Source organism: Salmo salar, chromosome 02, assembly GCF_965601325.2.
Source record: "Salmo salar chromosome 02, fSalSal1, whole genome shotgun sequence".
NCBI lineage: Eukaryota > Metazoa > Chordata > Actinopteri > Salmoniformes > Salmonidae > Salmo > Salmo salar.
In genome coordinates, this window is record NC_138292.1 from 12,724,169 (window position 1) to 12,742,150 (window position 17,982).

General features: G+C 41.0%; 1 protein-coding gene across 1 annotated transcript in view; it reads left to right on the forward strand.

Annotated features, from left to right (window-relative positions):
- The first annotated feature begins 271 nt into the window (after positions 1–271).
- Positions 272–17,982, forward strand: part of LOC106605973 (diacylglycerol O-acyltransferase 1) — a 28,801-nt gene continuing 11,090 nt past the window's right edge. Inside the window, exons 1-6 of the mRNA XM_045697667.2 lie at positions 272–770; positions 1,174–1,261; positions 7,185–7,225; positions 7,819–7,904; positions 11,570–11,622; positions 11,854–11,959. Coding sequence (XP_045553623.2) covers positions 550–770; positions 1,174–1,261; positions 7,185–7,225; positions 7,819–7,904; positions 11,570–11,622; positions 11,854–11,959 — 595 coding nt within the window. The 5' untranslated portion in view covers positions 272–549. The remainder of the gene's footprint in view (positions 771–1,173; positions 1,262–7,184; positions 7,226–7,818; positions 7,905–11,569; positions 11,623–11,853; positions 11,960–17,982) is intronic.

The window sequence follows — 17,982 nt, forward strand, 5'->3', positions numbered from 1 at the left end:
ACATAAGGGAAGTACCAAAGCACCTTGTTATAGGGCAGGCGCATGCAAGCAGATGAGGACATTTGGCTATATGGAAGACATTATATAGTAAAACCTACAAAAGTGTGAACATTAACCAGGAAAGAAAACATACTAGCCTCCCCTGTGCCCAATAAAAACGATCCCCAAAGCAACACAAAAAAGTTGAACAACCCTCTCCTATTTTGGACCACCCCTCCCTCCATTAAATTGCGATCTGTCCTAACTTAATATAGCCCTCACCTTCATAACTGGCAGCAGTCCAACCAGTGTCGTCAGACTTGCCACTCCTCCACGGTTCTGTTCCACCACGCCACATTCTTACGTATACAGTCAATACGGAACTGTTGCCTGCTGCCCACTACAACTACAGTATCCATACAGTTATTGACAGTATCGCGTTTTGCAATCCCAACTTCCTCTTGCTCTCTCTGACAGTGTGATGTTTGGCAATAGTGGGCAAGTGTTATAGCTGCCTGCAAAGTAGGCTAGACGTCAAATTAATCTAGAGCTCTGAAGATTGGCGATATCATGGAAGAAACAGGGGCCCTTATCCGCAAAAGAAGAGTCACTATATCCACTGGAAAAGGTGTTACTTTGAAACAAGTGAATGGGCGGTCAGCGGTTAATGAAAGTATTAACGGCCACGGTGACAGCGGCAACATTGTAACGAAGCGAAATGTGTCGGATTTGCCTTCTACCACGTCAAAAGAAAGGAAGAAACGTATAAATGTTCCTAGTGATAGACAGAGGTGAGGCATAAACTAACAAAACCCAGACGTGTCGTTACGGTGGGGTGAATTTATGCCAGGGAAAACAGATCGCGACTGTATGTATTACTGCACCCACTTGTGCAATCTTCCCTTATGAACACTTATAATGGGGTAGAATGAATGATGTACTTTTAATCATTTCGCATAGTCTATATGTCACCCATGCTGGTCCAATAGGCTATATGTAAAATTGCGGATAAAAAGGGGTACATTTAAAACATTAAATCACTTTTTTTTTTTTACAAAACTCGAAGGGAAGTCGGAGGTGTGTTGCGGACGTCATTTGGGAAGTGTATTTCAGATCAGTTAACTATAGCTGTAGTACAGTACAGTAAATGAGTGTGCACGTATTCAAACTATCCCGTGTCTCTTCATGCCTCAGTTGCCACAGGTTGCAGGAGTCCCTGTTGAGCTCTGCCAGCGGTTACAGAAACTACAGAGGAGTCCTTAACTGGTGTGTTGTCATGCTGGTAAGTTTCCTTCTGCAACGTCATACTGAGAGTCTCAGTTAATTCTCCAGTCTGCTCAACAACACTCAGGTTAAGTGTAAACACTACAATCACTGGCCAGGTTTCCCTCTTAGGCTTCATCTTAATACCTAATCATTTTTGGGGGGGACTATGTTGTTCCATGTAGTGAATATGTTATACAATTCGTTTGTATGGGCTAATAGCAGTAAGGCTAAATTAAAATTATTCATCAAATAATTTAGTAAAAAATAAACATTTTGATACTTCAATGGGTCTTAAAATTTAAAATCAAATAGAAAAATGATCCTTGGTATGACCTTCTTAAAACAATTCCATATAGCTTAGTAGACCCCCGGTTTAGACAGGGCTTAGACTGTTTAGTGCCAAAAATAAGGGGTTATACAGTATCTCACAAAAGTGAGTACACCCCTCACATTTTTGTAAATATTTGAGTATATCTTTTCATGTGACAACACTGAAGAAATGACACTTTGCTACAATGTAAAGTAGTGAGTGTACAGCTTGTATAACAGTGTAAGTTTGCTGTTCCCACAAAATAACTCAACACACAGCCATTAATGTCTAAACCGCTGGCAACAAAAGTGAGAACACCCTAAAGTGAAAATGTCCAAATTAGGCCCAATTAGCCATTTTCACTCCCCGGTATCATGTGACTCGTTAGTGTTACAAGGTCTCAGGTGTGAATGGGGAGCAGGTGTGTTAAATTTGGTGTCATCACTCCCTCATACTGACTGGTCACTGGAAGTTCAACATGGCACCTCATGGCAAAGAACTCTCTGAGGATCTGAAAAAAAGAATTGTTGCTCTACATAAAGATGGCCTGGGCTATAAGAAGATTGCCAAGACCCTGAAACTGAGCTGCAGCACGTTGGCTAAGACCATACAGCGGTTTAACAGGACAGGTTCCACTCAGAACAGGCCTCGCCATGGTCGACCAAAGAAGTTGAGTGCACGTGCTCAGTGTCATATCCAGAGGTTGTCTTTGGGAAATAGACGTATGAGTGCTGCCAGAATTGCTGCAGAGGTTGAAGGGTTGGGGGGGTCAGCCTGTCAGTGCTCAGACCATACGCCGCACACTGCATCAAATTGGTCTGCATGGCTGTCGTCCCAGAAGGAAGCCTCTTCTAAAGATGATGCACAAGAAAGCCCGCAAACTGTCTGCTGAAGACAAGCAGACTAAGGACATGGATTACTGGAACCATGTCCTGTGGTCTGATGAGACCAAGATAAACTTATTTGGTTCAGATGGTGTCAAGCGTGTGTGGTGGCAACCAGGTGAGGAGTACAAAGACAAGTGTGTCTTGCCTGCAGTCAAGCATGGTGGTGGGAGTGTCATGGTCTGGGGCTGCATGAGTGCTGTCGGCACTGGGGAGCTACAGTTCATCGAGGGAACCATGAATGCCAACATGTACTGTGACATACTGAAGCAGAGCATGATCCCCTCCCTTCGGAGACTGGGCCGCAGGGCAGTATTCCAACATGATAACGACCCCAAACACACCTCCAAGACGACCACTGCCTTGCTAAAGAAGCTGAGGGTAAAGGTGATGGACTGGCCAAGCATGTCTCCAGACCTAAACCCTATTGAGCATCTGTGGGGCATCCTCAAACGGAAGGTGGAGGAGTGCAAGGTCTCTAACATCCACCAGCTCTGTGATGTCGTCATGGAGGAGTGGAAGAGGACTCCAGTGGCAACCTGTGAAGCTCTGGTGAACTCCATGCCCAAGAGGGTTAAGGCAGTGCTGGAAAATTATGGTGGACACACAAAATATTGACACTTTGGGCCCAATTTGGATATTTTCACTTAGGGGTGTACTCACTTTTGTTGCCAGCGGTTTAGACATTAATGGCTGTGTGTTGAGTTATTTTGAGGGAACAGCAAATTTACACTGTTATACAAGCTGTACACTCACTACTTTACATTGTAGCAAAGTGTCATTTCTTCAGTGTTGTCACATGAAAAGATATACTCAAATATTTACAAAAATGTGAGGGGTGTACTCACTTTTGTGAGATACTGTACATGTAAAAAAATAATAATAATAATATAGTTTACAGTATATCTCTCAGATATAGTACAGACACTTCAGAACAAACTTCCGTTAGATTCTTTGGGGGGACTATCTGTTGTTCTATGTAGTGAATCTGTTATTAAATGCATTTGTATGGGCAAATTGAAGTAAGGCAAAATAACATTTTTCATCAACTATTTTAATTTTTTTATACTTCAATGGGTCTTAAAATTCTAAATCATATAGCAAAATGATCCTTGGTACGACCTTCTTAAAACAATTCCATATGGCTTAGTAGAACACTACCTCCCCCCCCCCCCCCCCCCCCCCACCCATCTTAGACAGGGCTTAGACCAGGGTGTCTGTAGTGATGCCTTTAACACATAGGGGCCCCCGAGTGGCGCAGCGGTTTAAGGCTAGAGGCGTCACTACAGACACCCTGGTTCGAATCCAGGCTATATAACAACCGGCCTTGATTGGGAGTCCCATTGGGCAGGCGCACAATTGGCCCTGTGTTGTCCGTGTTTGGCCGGTGTAGGCCGTCATTGTAAATAAGAATTAGTTCTTAACTGACTTACCTCCTACAAGAGGAGTCAATCAGAGAGCATCACTGTGCGTTGGTGGGTGTGTGCCTCCAGGTCTCACCAGAAGGCATATTCATCCCACGCTGGGCCTGAAACCACAGTGTTTAAAGACACCAGGCACTTATTCAGAACACCTCAACAGGATTATATATCTAGCCCGAGGCTACTCTGTGTTCCTGTTCTTTTAGTTTAGCAAGATTACAGTGAAAGTGAGACAAAATCATATTTCTCATCATATTCTTTTGTCTTTTAATGATTTTGCTGCTAAAGGAGGTGATGTGGATTGAGGTGAGGCCAAGGTCATCCTGCTTTCATGTAATACTCTGATATTCTGTAAGATTCCTTTAGGCTTAACTTACAAGACACAGGATAGTAGAGGTACATTGCACTTGTGCCGCAGCACTTACTGTTGCTGGACTAGACTATTCTGTCCAATCCTAAAGTGGGACATGTAACGCTTAGCTATATAGTTAGCTAATCACTTTGTTAATAACCTTGTGTTTTGCTAATTCAGTTTGGCTTTGAAGTCAGTGTGTGAGAGGATGGGAAACAGCAGGACATTCCCATTCCTCTAGCTCTCAGTGAGTCTCGGTACAACCACATAAACCATTGTTTTACTCTTTAGAGAGAGATGTTGGAGTTCAAGGATGGTTTGATGATGCTAAGGGAAACATGGTGGTACTATTCCCTTAGAAAAACACACTGACATTTCCATGTGTAACTATTGTGGGGAAATATGGTATTGAGATTCTATCTAAAGTAATCATTCAGCAACAGCTAGTTCGTTGATCTGAATTCACGTCAAATCTAGAGCACCGCCAGCTTAGTCCCCTTCATCAAAGCCGTGGAGAATAAATTCACATTTCTAAAACTGTTGATAATCCACTCTCTGAAACAAGATCATTTTGTCATCACAGTACTTTGTTCATTCTTTGAACTTCTTCTCAAATTCCCATTGAACGTGGAGAAGCCTTTGTATTCCATAATAAGATATTACAATCCAAAATGAAACATTTTCAACGAGGGAGGGAGGGAGAGAATCACAAGACAGACCTAAAAATCAAGAGGATGATTATCTTGACTTGCAAACACTTCATCTTTTAGCTGTCAAGATGAGTTCCACAAATAGTACTGTATTTGGTATTTTATTAGGATCTCCATTAGCTAGAGTCAAAGCTGCAGCTACCCTTCCTGTGGTCCACATAAAACATGACATTAATAGACCATTACAGCTGAAGGGCAGAACTACATAAAATCACAATACATAACATTAATAGACAGTTTAAAAAACAGTTTTTAAAATAATAGACAGGTACAGAACTACATACATTTTAAATAAGTATACACACTTTAATATTAGTATGCCTTAGTAATCATTGCAACATGTACTCATAATAACGGCTACACTGCAGTCATCCATTTGGTTACAGTTGCTTACTGTTACAATTGCAGGTCCTGATCCTAATCTCTCAGAACCAGTTGTTCTCTAAACACTAGCGAGAATCTCACAACGTTAGCAACCACCCGTGTCCTTGGTTCTTCCGTTTGACGTCAGTACTGTTCATAATAATGTGATTCATAGGCAAGTGCAACGAAAACGACAATGAAAATGCAACAATTCCTCCAGCTTCAACCACAGTTTTCACCCTAGCAACTGTGCCATTCAGCTCATTGCAATGAGCTACAGATGGAGTTTCCTCCCCACTAAGGCTTCAATTTAATCCTTCACCTCAGCAACCGAGTTGGAGTTTTCTCCAGCTGAAGTTTCAATTGAATCCTTTGTTTTAGCTACCTATGTGGACTTTTTAGATGCCCATCACTGCACAATGTGCAATAAATTGAACAGAGTTATTATTATCATCAGACGGGCTTCTCTGACGTCCTTCGCCCTGTCTAGTGCATAGAAATGAACTAAACCAAACTGCCCGTAAAGGGCTTACTGAGGTATAGTGTAAAGTGTTACAGTCTACTGCCCGTAAAGGGTTTACTGAGGTATAGTGTAATGTGTTACAGTCTACTGCCCGTAAAGGGTTTACTGGGGTATAGTGTAACGTGTTACAGTCTACTGCCCTTAAAGGGTTTACTGAGGTATAGTGTAACGTGTTACAGTCTACTGCCCGTAAAGGGTTTACTGAGGTATAGTGTAACGTGTTACAGTCTACTGCCCGTAAAGGGTTTACTGAGGTATAGTGTAATGTGTTACAGTCTACTGCCCGTAAAGGGTTTACTGGGGTATAGTGTAACGTGTTACAGTCTACTGCCCTTAAAGGGTTTACTGAGGTATAGTGTAACGTGTTACAGTCTACTGCCCGTAAAGGGTTTACTGAGGTATAGTGTAATGTGTTACAGTCTACTGCCCGTAAAGGGTTTACTGAGGTATAGTGTAACGTGTTACAGTCTACTGCCTGTAAAGGGTTTACTGAGGTCACTCACACCTACACAGATATACATGTACACTCATCCACACACACCCTCATACATTCATGCTACACACACATCACAACTGCTGCTACCAGACTCTTTGTTACATCTGCCCCTGCCTACTTCTCATCCTGTGTCTCCCTAACCTGCCGCCACTCCCCCAGTGCTCTCTCCCTCTCTCGCTCTGTGTGGGTTTATCTGATTGTTGGAGTGGAGACAGGTGTGCTGGAGTCAGAGCAGATCCCCACCAGTTCCAAAATCAGACCTCTACAAATACTCAGCCCTGCCACTTTCACGCTGCCAGATCCTAGCTTCTTTTCAGTCAGTCTGCATTTCAAGCCGTTTGTATCCTGTGTCGCCTGTTTTCCCCAGCCGGACGCTGCTTTTCTCTCCGCTCTACCCGCTTTTCAATAAATACCTTGGTTACCTTATTCCTGTCTCCTCGTCTGAGTCTGCACTTGGGTTCACCTGCTCCACCCCGCGTAACACTCTCATTATGATTGCTAAATACCTCACAATTTAAACGCTTGTCCCCCACACTCTCCCCAAACCCCCTTCCCCAAAACATGTGTAAATATTGAACTATAAATTGTGCCTTCCTGTATTATTATGCTAAAATGTTTATTCTACTGAGACATTTACTTTGTTTGTATTCTTAACTGTTATTATTTCTTATTGTTGCATTGTCGAAAAGGAACCTTCAAGTAAGCATTTCATTTGACGATATATACCATGTGTATCACGTCTATACGACTAATAAAACTTGAAACTACAGTGGAAAAGAGACACTGTAATTGAATCATATGATGAATGTATGCTTGTACCATGTGAAACAAACTGTATTTTCAAGGATGCAATGAATTTACAAGACCTCTTTTGTTGTAGGTCTTAAGCAATGCCCGTCTGTTCTTGGAAAACCTTTTAAAGTAAGTACAGTACGTTATGAGAAGCTTTCCGTAAGACAAGAGGGGGGAAAGGAGAGTGTAGTCTTATGGCTGTCATTTGACGGTTGGAAGTAAAGGCCTCGTTTTCAGAGAATGAAATGTAACGTCAGCCCCTTCACTGCTAAGACCGTATGCTGTCCTGTACGCTAATGCAAGCGCAATGCCTCCTGACTGTCCACAGATGCCCAGCACAGTAACAGCCTATAGGGAGCAGCCAGGCATTGCTTACCAAAGGCATACTGTGGTAAAGACGTGCAAGGAGGGTACATTGTCATGTATTACTGTAAAGTAAGATAGGAGGTTCTGTGCCTGATTCACTCAAACATGCTGCATCACTTACACTCGCAGCATTGTGAAAACTGAAAGGCTGAAATGTTTCAAGTTAAGTTTTAATGTCACACGAACAAGTACAGTGAAATGTCTTTCTTGAAAGCTCTAATCCCAACAATGCAGTAATCAATAACAATGTAATACTAAAAATAACAAGGTAGAACAAAAACACACGAGATATAAAATAAGAATGTGGTTTGATTCAGCTGAGCTCTGAGTCTAACCACAGTGTTCTGTTGTTCTAGGTATGGTATTCTAGTGGACCCAATACAAGTGGTTTCTCTATTCATAAAGGACCCCTACAACATGCCTGCAGCGTGCCTTGTTATCGGTACGTGGACTTTACTCAGCTCTAGCATGTCATTTAGGGTCCTCCTGGATATTCCCCCTCACACCCCCTACGCACTACATCACTCTCCCAACACACTATCACTATCATTCCCCAGACCCTACACACTTGATCACTCCCCCTTACAGACTATCACTCACCCTACACACTAGATCTGTATGCAGGTCATTACAGGCTGTTCTGCTGCAGCCGTCTCCTGAGGACCATCCCCCTGGCCTATTTTATGGACCTACAGTACTGAGAGAAGGACTATGGGACAAGGGCCTCCCTATACAGTACAGTACTGAGAGAAGGACTATGAGACACCCTATACAGTACAGTACTGAGAGAAGGACTATGGGACAAGGGCCTCCCTATACAGTACAGTACTGAGAGAAGGACTATGAGACACCCTATACATTACAGTACTGAGAGAAGGACTATGGGACAAGGGCCTCCCTATACAGTACTGAGAGAAGGACTATGGGACAAGGGCCTCCCTATACAGTACAGTACTGAGAGAAGGACTATGAGACACCCTATACATTACAGTACTGAGAGAAGGACTATGGGACAAGGGCCTCCCTATACAGTACAGTACTGAGAGAAGGACTATGGGACAAGGGCCTCCCTATACAGTGCAGTACTGAGAGAAGGACTATGGGACAAGGGCCTCCCTATACAGTACTGAGAGAAGGACTATGGGACAAGGGCCTCCCTATACAGTACTGAGAGAAGGACTATGGGACAAGGGCCTCCCTATACAGTACAGTACTGAGAGAAGGACTATGGGACAAGGGCCTCCCTATACAGTACAGTACTGAGAGAAGGACTATGAGACAAGGGCCTCCCTATACAGTACAGTACTGAGAGAAGGACTATGAGACAAGGGCCTCCCTATACAGTACAGTACTGAGAGAAGGACTATGGGACAAGGGCCTCCCTATACAGTGCAGTACTGAGAGAAGGACTATGGGACAAGGGCCTCCCTATACAGTACTGAGAGAAGGACTATGGGACAAGGGCCTCCCTATACAGTACAGTACTGAGAGAAGGACTATGGGACAAGGGCCTCCCTATACAGTACAGTACTGAGAGAAGGACTATGAGACACCCTATACAGTACAGTACTGAGAGAAGGACTATGGGACAATGGCCTCCCTATACAGTACAGTACTGAGAGAAGGACTATGGGACAAGGGCCTCCCTATACAGTACAGTACTGAGAGAAGGACTATGAGACACCCTATACAGTACAGTACTGAGAGAAGGACTATGAGACAAGGGCCTCCCTATACAGTACAGTACTGAGAGAAGGACTATGAGACAAGGGCCTCCCTATACAGTACAGTACTGAGAGAAGGACTATGGGACAAGGGCCTCCCTATACAGTACAGTACTGAGAGAAGGACTATGAGACAAGGGCCTCCCTATACAGTACAGTACTGAGAGAAGGACTATGAGACAAGGGCCTCCCTATACAGTACAGTACTGAGAGAAGGACTATGAGACAAGGGCCTCCCTATACAGTACAGTACTGAGAGAAGGACTATGGGACAAGGGCCTCCCTATACAGTACAGTACTGAGAGAAGGACTATGGGACAAGGGCCTCCCTATACAGTACAGTACTGAGAGAAGGACTATGAGACAAGGGCCTCCCTATACAGTACAGTACTGAGAGAAGGACTATGGGACAAGGGCCTCCCTATACAGTACAGTACTGAGAGAAGGACTATGAGACAAGGGCCTCCCTATACAGTACTGAGAGAAGGACTATGAGACAAGGGCCTCCCTATACAGTACAGTACTGAGAGAAGGACTATGAGACAAGGGCCTCCCTATACAGTACAGTACTGAGAGAAGGACTATGAGACAAGGGCCTCCCTATACATTACAGTACTGAGAGAAGGACTATGGGACAAGGGCCTCCCTATACAGTACAGTACTGAGAGAAGGACTATGGGACAAGGGCCTCCCTATACAGTACAGTACTGAGAGAAGGACTATGAGACACCCTATACATTACAGTACTGAGAGAAGGACTATGGGACAAGGGCCTCCCTATACAGTACAGTACTGAGAGAAGGACTATGAGACACCCTATACAGTACAGTACTGAGAGAAGGACTATGGGACAAGGGCCTCCCTATACAGTACTGAGAGAAGGACTATGAGACAAGGGCCTCCCTATACAGTACAGTACTGAGAGAAGGACTATGGGACAAGGGCCTCCCTATACAGTACAGTACTGAGAGAAGGACTATGGGACAAGGGCCTCCCTATACAGTACTGAGAGAAGGACTATGGGACAAGGGCCTCCCTATACAGTACAGTACTGAGAGAAGGACTATGGGACAAGGGCCTCCCTATACAGTACAGTACTGAGAGAAGGACTATGGGACAAGGGCCTCCCTATACAGTACAGTACTGAGAGAAGGACTATGGGACAAGGGCCTCCCTATACAGTACAGTACTGAGAGAAGGACTATGGGACAAGGGCCTCCCTATACAGTACAGTACTGAGAGAAGGACTATGGGACAAGGGCCTCCCTATACAGTACAGTACTGAGAGAAGGACTATGAGACACCCTATACAGTACAGTACTGAGAGAAGGACTATGGGACAAGGGCCTCCCTATACAGTACTGAGAGAAGGACTATGAGACAAGGGCCTCCCTATACAGTACAGTACTGAGAGAAGGACTATGGGACACCCTATACATTACAGTACTGGGGCATAGCAGACAATGACGCCCTCAGAAGGCACTGGTTTTATATGCATTGCAGCATATTTATTTTATTAACACTTGTAGTCATTGACGCGTGATCCAGTGTCTGTTTTATTGGCTGTAGTATCAGTTAAGCTCAAGCACTTGTTCTGATTGTGAGCCAGGCACAGATAGTGCCAAGGCATTAGAGACAGACACCTACTGTATTTTATTCTCTGTTTTATTGAAGGTTGGTTTCCACAGAAGTTGCCAAGGCGTTAGAGGCAGAAGACTATTGTATTTTATTCTGTTTTATTGAGGTTTGGTTTCCATAAAAGTCCACCTCAACCTATTCCATCAGGCCTTTGACATTTTGAATACTGTAGGCCTTTAGAATTGATTCTACGATGTATTCTTCAAAACACAGCAGAAAAACATTATTCCAAAGACCAGGTCACATGATATGGTATGGAGCGAGAGGCAGCCCTGCAGCTAGTTAGATAATCCCACGATTCAAAATAGTTCAGCCTTTCATTTCTTTCTGTGTGTGCTTTCATGCATGTTCGTGTGTGCATGCTCATGCATACGCATGTGTGTTTGTGTCCGTTCTCATGCGTGTGTGTGTGTGTTTGTGTTTGCTTAAGTGTGTGTTTCCTCTCCACTGCAGAGCTCCCCTGGGAATAGTGCAGTAGTAGCAGGTGGTCTATGCAACACATATGCTGTGTTTGTGCTGCCTCATTTGTCCCAGAAGCTGATGCTGTGACAGCAGGTTTATCTTAACAGGCCAGTGGTGGACCCCCCCCCCCCCCCCCCTCAGTACTGTAGGAGGAAACAACATAAGGTCTTATTTTATCATCGTATCATCTCCCTTGTATATGTTAACTTGCCATGCTTGTCGTGTGTTTGTTTGGTAACATTTATTTGATCACCAACATCATTTGTCTCGTCTTTCCTTCCAGTGTCCAACGTGTTTATTGTGGCAGCTTTGTACACAGAGCGAAGGCTCTCAGTGGTGAGTTTCATTCTGATGTACTTACCATTGTTGCTATTATTGTTATAAAAAAAGTTTTTCCTGCGCTGCAGACGGCTATATCAGTCCGCTAATACAGCACTACTTTTGTGATTTTTATTTAATGATTTAAAGTATATAAATATATTGTGATTTTTCAGGGGGTGCTGCAGCCCCCTCACACCCCTGCTTCCCGCGGCTATGCCTTAACGTGCAGTTCTTCTGTCCCTCCAGGGCTGCTTCAGTGAACGTGTTGGGCTGCTGGTTCATTCCATTAACCTATCAGTCACACTGTGCTTCCCGGTGGCTATCGTACTAATGGTGAAGTCCATGACTCCAGGTACTGCTGTATGTGTTCTCATCAGCCTACAGATGTAGGATCTTAATTTGATCGCCCTGTTGCAGGAGAACTTTCCGTTTTGCATCATCATGATGATGTGGCCGGTGACACGTTGCTTCTTGAAAGTCCAATATCTTGCAAACTTGACTGCTGACATGCAAAACATTTTGGGACTGTATCTACTGTGGATGAAGGAAAAAAATAACAAAGGAGAGTTTCTGAGGGGAGTTTTTCTTTAATTGTATTCCACATAATCATTTACATTTCCTGTTGCTGCAGTATGTTTTTCCCTGCAGTAGCAAACTGGCTCAAATTAAGATCCTACAAATCCTGCTTTTCAGAAAAAAACGAAACTGTGTCTGAATCTAGTGTGTCTTCACTATTAGTTTAGTTAGTGTGTGTCTTCACTATTAGTTTAGTTAGTGTGTCTCTGTGTGTCTTCACTATTAGTTTAGTTAGTGTGTCTCTGTGTGTCTTCACTATTAGTTTAGTTAGTGTGTCTTCACTATTAGTTTAGTTAGTGTGTCTTCACTATTAGTTAGTGTGTCTCTACTATTAGTTTAGTTAGTGTGTGTCTTCACTATTAGTTTAGTTAATGTGTCTTCACTATTAGTTTAGTTAGTGTGTCTCTGTGTGTCTTCACTATTAGTTTAGTTAGTGTGCCTGTGTCTTCACTATTAGTTTAGTTAGTGTGTCTCTGTGGTCTTCACTACTTAGTTTAGTTAGTGTGTCTCTGTGTGTCTTCACTATTAGTTTAGTTAGTTGTCTCCGGTGTGTGTCTTCACTATTAGTTTAGTTAGTGTGTGTCGTCACTATTAGTTTAGTTAGTGTGTGTCTTCACTATTAGTTTAGTTAGTGTGTCTCTGTGAGTCTTCACTATTAGTTTAGTTAGTGTGTCTCTGTGAGTCTTCACTATTAGTTTAGTTAGTGTGTCTTCACTATTAGTTTAGTTAGTGTGTCTTCACTATTAGTTTAGTTAGTGTGTCTCTGTGGGTCTTCACTATTAGTTTAGTTAGTGTGTGTCTTCACTATTAGTTTAGTTAGTGTGTCTCTGTGGGTCTTCACTATTAGTTTAGTTAGTGTGTCTCTGTGCGTCTTCACTATTAGTTTAGTTAGTGTGTCTCTGTGTCTTCACTATTAGTTTAGTTAGTGTGTGTCTTCACTATTAGTTTAGTTAGTGTGTCTCTGTGTGTCTTCACTATTAGTTTAGTTAGTGTGTCTCTGTGTCTTCACTATTAGTTTAGTTAGTGTGTCTCTGTGTCTTCACTATTAGTTTAGTTAGTGTGTGTCTTCACTATTAGTTTAGTTAGTGTGTGTCTTCACTATTAGTTTAGTTAGTGTGTCTCTGTGGTCTTCACTATTAGTTTAGTTAGTGTGTCTTCACTATTAGTTTAGTTAGTGTGTCTTCACTATTAGTTTAGTTAGTGCTGTGTCTTCACTATTAGTTTAGTTAGTGTGTCTCTGTGTCTTCACTATTAGTTTAGTTAGTGTGTCTTCACTATTAGTTTAGTTAGTGTGTCTCTGTGTCTTCACTATTAGTTTAGTTAGTGTGTGTCTTCACTATTAGTTTAGTTAGTGTGTCTTCACTATTAGTTTAGTTAGTGTGTGTCTTCACTATTAGTTTAGTTAGTGTGTCTTCACTATTAGTTTAGTAGTGTGTCTTCACTATTAGTTTAGTTAGTGTGTCTCTGTGTGTCTTCACTATTAGTTTAGTTAGTGTGTCTCTGTGTCTTCACTATTAGTTTAGTTAGTGTGTGTCTTCACTATTAGTTTAGTTAGTGTGTCTCTGTGTGTCTTCACTATTAGTTTAGTTAGTGTGTCTCTGTGTCTTCACTATTAGTTTAGTTAGTGTGTCTCTGTGGTCTTCACTATTAGTTTAGTTAGTGTGTCTCTGTGTGTCTTCACTATTAGTTTAGTTAGTGTGTCTCTGTGTGTCTTCACTATTAGTTTAGTTATGTGTCTCTGTGTCTTCACTATTAGTTTAGTTAGTGTGTCTGTGTCTTCACTATTAGTTTAGTTAGTGTGTGTCTTCACTATTAGTTTAGTTAGTGTGTGTCTTCACTATTAGTTTAGTTAGTGTGTCCGTGTGTCTTCACTATTAGTTTAGTTAGTGTGTCTCTGTGTGTCTTCACTATTAGTTTAGTTAGTGTGTCTCTGTGTCTTCACTATTAGTTTAGTTAGTGTGTGTCTTCACTATTAGTTTAGTTAGTGTGTGTCTTCACTATTAGTTTAGTTAGTGTGTGTCTTCACTATTAGTTTAGTTAGTGTGTGTCTTCACTATTAGTTTAGTTAGTGTGTCTCTGTGTGTCTTCACTATTAGTTTAGTTAGTGTGTCTCTGTGTCTTCACTATTAGTTTAGTTAGTGTGTCTCTGTGTCTTCACTATTAGTTTAGTTAGTGTGTGTCTTCACTATTAGTTTAGTTAGTGTGTCTCTGTGTGTCTTCACTATTAGTTTAGTTAGTGTGTGTCTTCACTATTAGTTTAGTTAGTGTGTCTCTGTGTCTTCACTATTAGTTTAGTTAGTGTGTCTCTGTGTGTCTTCACTATTAGTTTAGTTAGTGTGTCTCTGTGTCTTCACTATTAGTTTAGTTAGTGTGTCTCTGTGTGTCTTCACTATTAGTTTAGTTAGTGTGTCTCTGTGTCTTCACTATTAGTTTAGTTAGTGTGTCTCGTGTGTCTTCACTATTAGTTTAGTTAGTGTGTCTCTGTGTCTTCACTATTAGTTTAGTTAGTGTGTCTCTGTGTCTTCACTATTAGTTTAGTTAGTGTGTCTCTGTGTCTTCACTATTAGTTTAGTTAGTGTGTCTCTGTGTCTTCACTATTAGTTTAGTTAGTGTGTCTCTGTGTGTCTTCACTATTAGTTTAGTTAGTGTGTCTCTGTGTGTCTTCACTATTAGTTTAGTTAGTGTGTCTTCACTATTAGTTTAGTTAGTGTGTGTCTTCACTATTAGTTTAGTTAGTGTGTCTCTGTGTCTTCACTATTAGTTTAGTTAGTGTGTCGTCTTCACTATTAGTTTAGTTAGTGTGTCTTCACTATTAGTTTAGTTAGTGTGTCTTCACTATTAGTTTAGTTAGTGTGTCTCTGTGTGTCTTCACTATTAGTTTAGTTAGTGTGTGTCTTCACTATTAGTTTAGTTAGTGTGCTGTCTTCACTATTAGTTTAGTTAGTGTGTCTCTGTGTGTCTTCACTATTAGTTTAGTTAGTGTGTCTCTGTGTCTTCACTATTAGTTTAGTTAGTGTGTCTCTGTGTGTCTTCACTATTAGTTTAGTTAGTGTGTCTCTGTGTGTCTTCACTATTAGTTTAGTTAGTGTGTCTCTGTGTGTCTTCACTATTAGTTTAGTTAGTGTGTCTCTGTGTCTTCACTATTAGTTTAGTTAGTGTGTGTCTTCACTATTAGTTTAGTTAGTGTGTCTCTGTGTCTTCACTATTAGTTTAGTTAGTGTGTCTCTGTGTGTCTTCACTATTAGTTTAGTTAGTGTGTGTCTTCACTATTAGTTTAGTTAGTGTGTGTCTTCACTATTAGTTTAGTTAGTGTGTCTCTGTGTGTCTTCACTATTAGTTTAGTTAGTGTGTCTCTGTGTGTCTTCACTATTAGTTTAGTTAGTGTGTCTCTGTGTCTTCACTATTAGTTTAGTTAGTGTGTCTCTGTGTCTTCACTATTAGTTTAGTTAGTGTGTCTCTGTGTGTCTTCACTATTAGTTTAGTTAGTGTGTCTCTGTGTGTCTTCACTATTAGTTTAGTTAGTGTGTCTCTGTGTCTTCACTATTAGTTTAGTTAGTGTGTCTCTGTGTGTCTTCACTATTAGTTTAGTTAGTGTGTCTCTGTGTGTCTTCACTATTAGTTTAGTTAGTGTGTCTCTGTGTCTTCACTATTAGTTTAGTTAGTGTGTGTCTTCACTATTAGTTTAGTTAGTGTGTCTCTGTGTGTCTTCACTATTAGTTTAGTTAGTGTGTCTCTGTGTCTTCACTATTAGTTTAGTTAGTGTGTCTCTGTGTGTCTTCACTATTAGTTTAGTTAGTGTGTGTCTTCACTATTAGTTTAGTTAGTGTGTGTCTTCACTATTAGTTTAGTTAGTGTGTCTCTGTGTCTTCACTATTAGTTTAGTTAGTGTGTCTCTGTGTCTTCACTATTAGTTTAGTTAGTGTGTCTCTGTGTGTCTTCACTATTAGTTTAGTTAGTGTGTCTCTGTGTGTCTTCACTATTAGTTTAGTTAGTGTGTCTCTGTGTCTTCACTATTAGTTTAGTTAGTGTGTGTCTTCACTATTAGTTTAGTTAGTGTGTCTCTGTGTGTCTTCACTATTAGTTTAGTTAGTGTGTCTCTGTGTGTCTTCACTATTAGTTTAGTTAGTGTGTCTCTGTGTCTTCACTATTAGTTTAGTTAGTGTGTGTCTTCACTATTAGTTTAGTTAGTGTGTCTCTGTGTCTTCACTATTAGTTTAGTTAGTGTGTCTCTGTGTCTTCACTATTAGTTTAGTTAGTGTGTCTCTGTGTGTCTTCACTATTAGTTTAGTTAGTGTGTGTCTTCACTATTAGTTTAGTTAGTGTGTCTCTGTGTGTCTTCACTATTAGTTTAGTTAGTGTGTCTCTGTGTCTTCACTATTAGTTTAGTTAGTGTGTCTCTGTGTCTTCACTATTAGTTTAGTTAGTGTGTCTCTGTGTGTCTTCACTATTAGTTTAGTTAGTGTGTCTCTGTGTGTCTTCACTATTAGTTTAGTTAGTGTGTCTCTGTGTCTTCACTATTAGTTTAGTTAGTGTGTGTCTTCACTATTAGTTTAGTTAGTGTGTCTCTGTGTGTCTTCACTATTAGTTTAGTTAGTGTGTCTCTGTGTCTTCACTATTAGTTTAGTTAGTGTGTCTCTGTGTGTCTTCACTATTAGTTTAGTTAGTGTGTCTCTGTGTCTTCACTATTAGTTTAGTTAGTGTGTCTCTGTGTGTCTTCACTATTAGTTTAGTTAGTGTGTCTCTGTGTCTTCACTATTAGTTTAGTTAGTGTGTCTCTGTGTGTCTTCACTATTAGTTTAGTTAGTGTGTCTCTGTGTCTTCACTATTAGTTTAGTTAGTGTGTCTCTGTGTGTCTTCACTATTAGTTTAGTTAGTGTGTCTCTGTGTCTTCACTATTAGTTTAGTTAGTGTGTCTCTGTGTGTCTTCACTATTAGTTTAGTTAGTGTGTCTCTGTGTCTTCACTATTAGTTTAGTTAGTGTGTCTCTGTGTCTTCACTATTAGTTTAGTTAGTGTGTCTCTGTGTGTCTTCACTATTAGTTTAGTTAGTGTGTCTCTGTGTGTCTTCACTATTAGTTTAGTTAGTGTGTGTCTTCACTATTAGTTTAGTTAGTGTGTCTCTGTGTCTTCACTATTAGTTTAGTTAGTGTGTCTCTGTGTCTTCACTATTAGTTTAGTTAGTGTGTCTCTGTGTCTTCACTATTAGTTTAGTTAGTGTGTCTCTGTGTGTCTTCACTATTAGTTTAGTTAGTGTGTCTCTGTGTGTCTTCACTATTAGTTTAGTTAGTGTGTCTCTGTGTCTTCACTATTAGTTTAGTTAGTGTGTGTCTTCACTATTAGTTTAGTTAGTGTGTCTCTGTGTGTCTTCACTATTAGTTTAGTTAGTGTGTCTCTGTGTGTCTTCACTATTAGTTTAGTTAGTGTGTCTCTGTGTCTTCACTATTAGTTTAGTTAGTGTGTCTCTGTGTCTTCACTATTAGTTTAGTTAGTGTGTGTCTTCACTATTAGTTTAGTTAGTGTGTCTCTGTGTGTCTTCACTATTAGTTTAGTTAGTGTGTCTCTGTGTCTTCACTATTAGTTTAGTTAGTGTGTCTCTGTGTGTCTTCACTATTAGTTTAGTTAGTGTGTCTCTGTGTGTCTTCACTATTAGTTTAGTTAGTGTGTCTCTGTGTGTCTTCACTATTAGTTTAGTTAGTGTGTCTCTGTGTCTTCACTATTAGTTTAGTTAGTGTGTCTCTGTGTCTTCACTATTAGTTTAGTTAGTGTGTCTCTGTGTCTTCACTACTAGTTTAATTAGTGT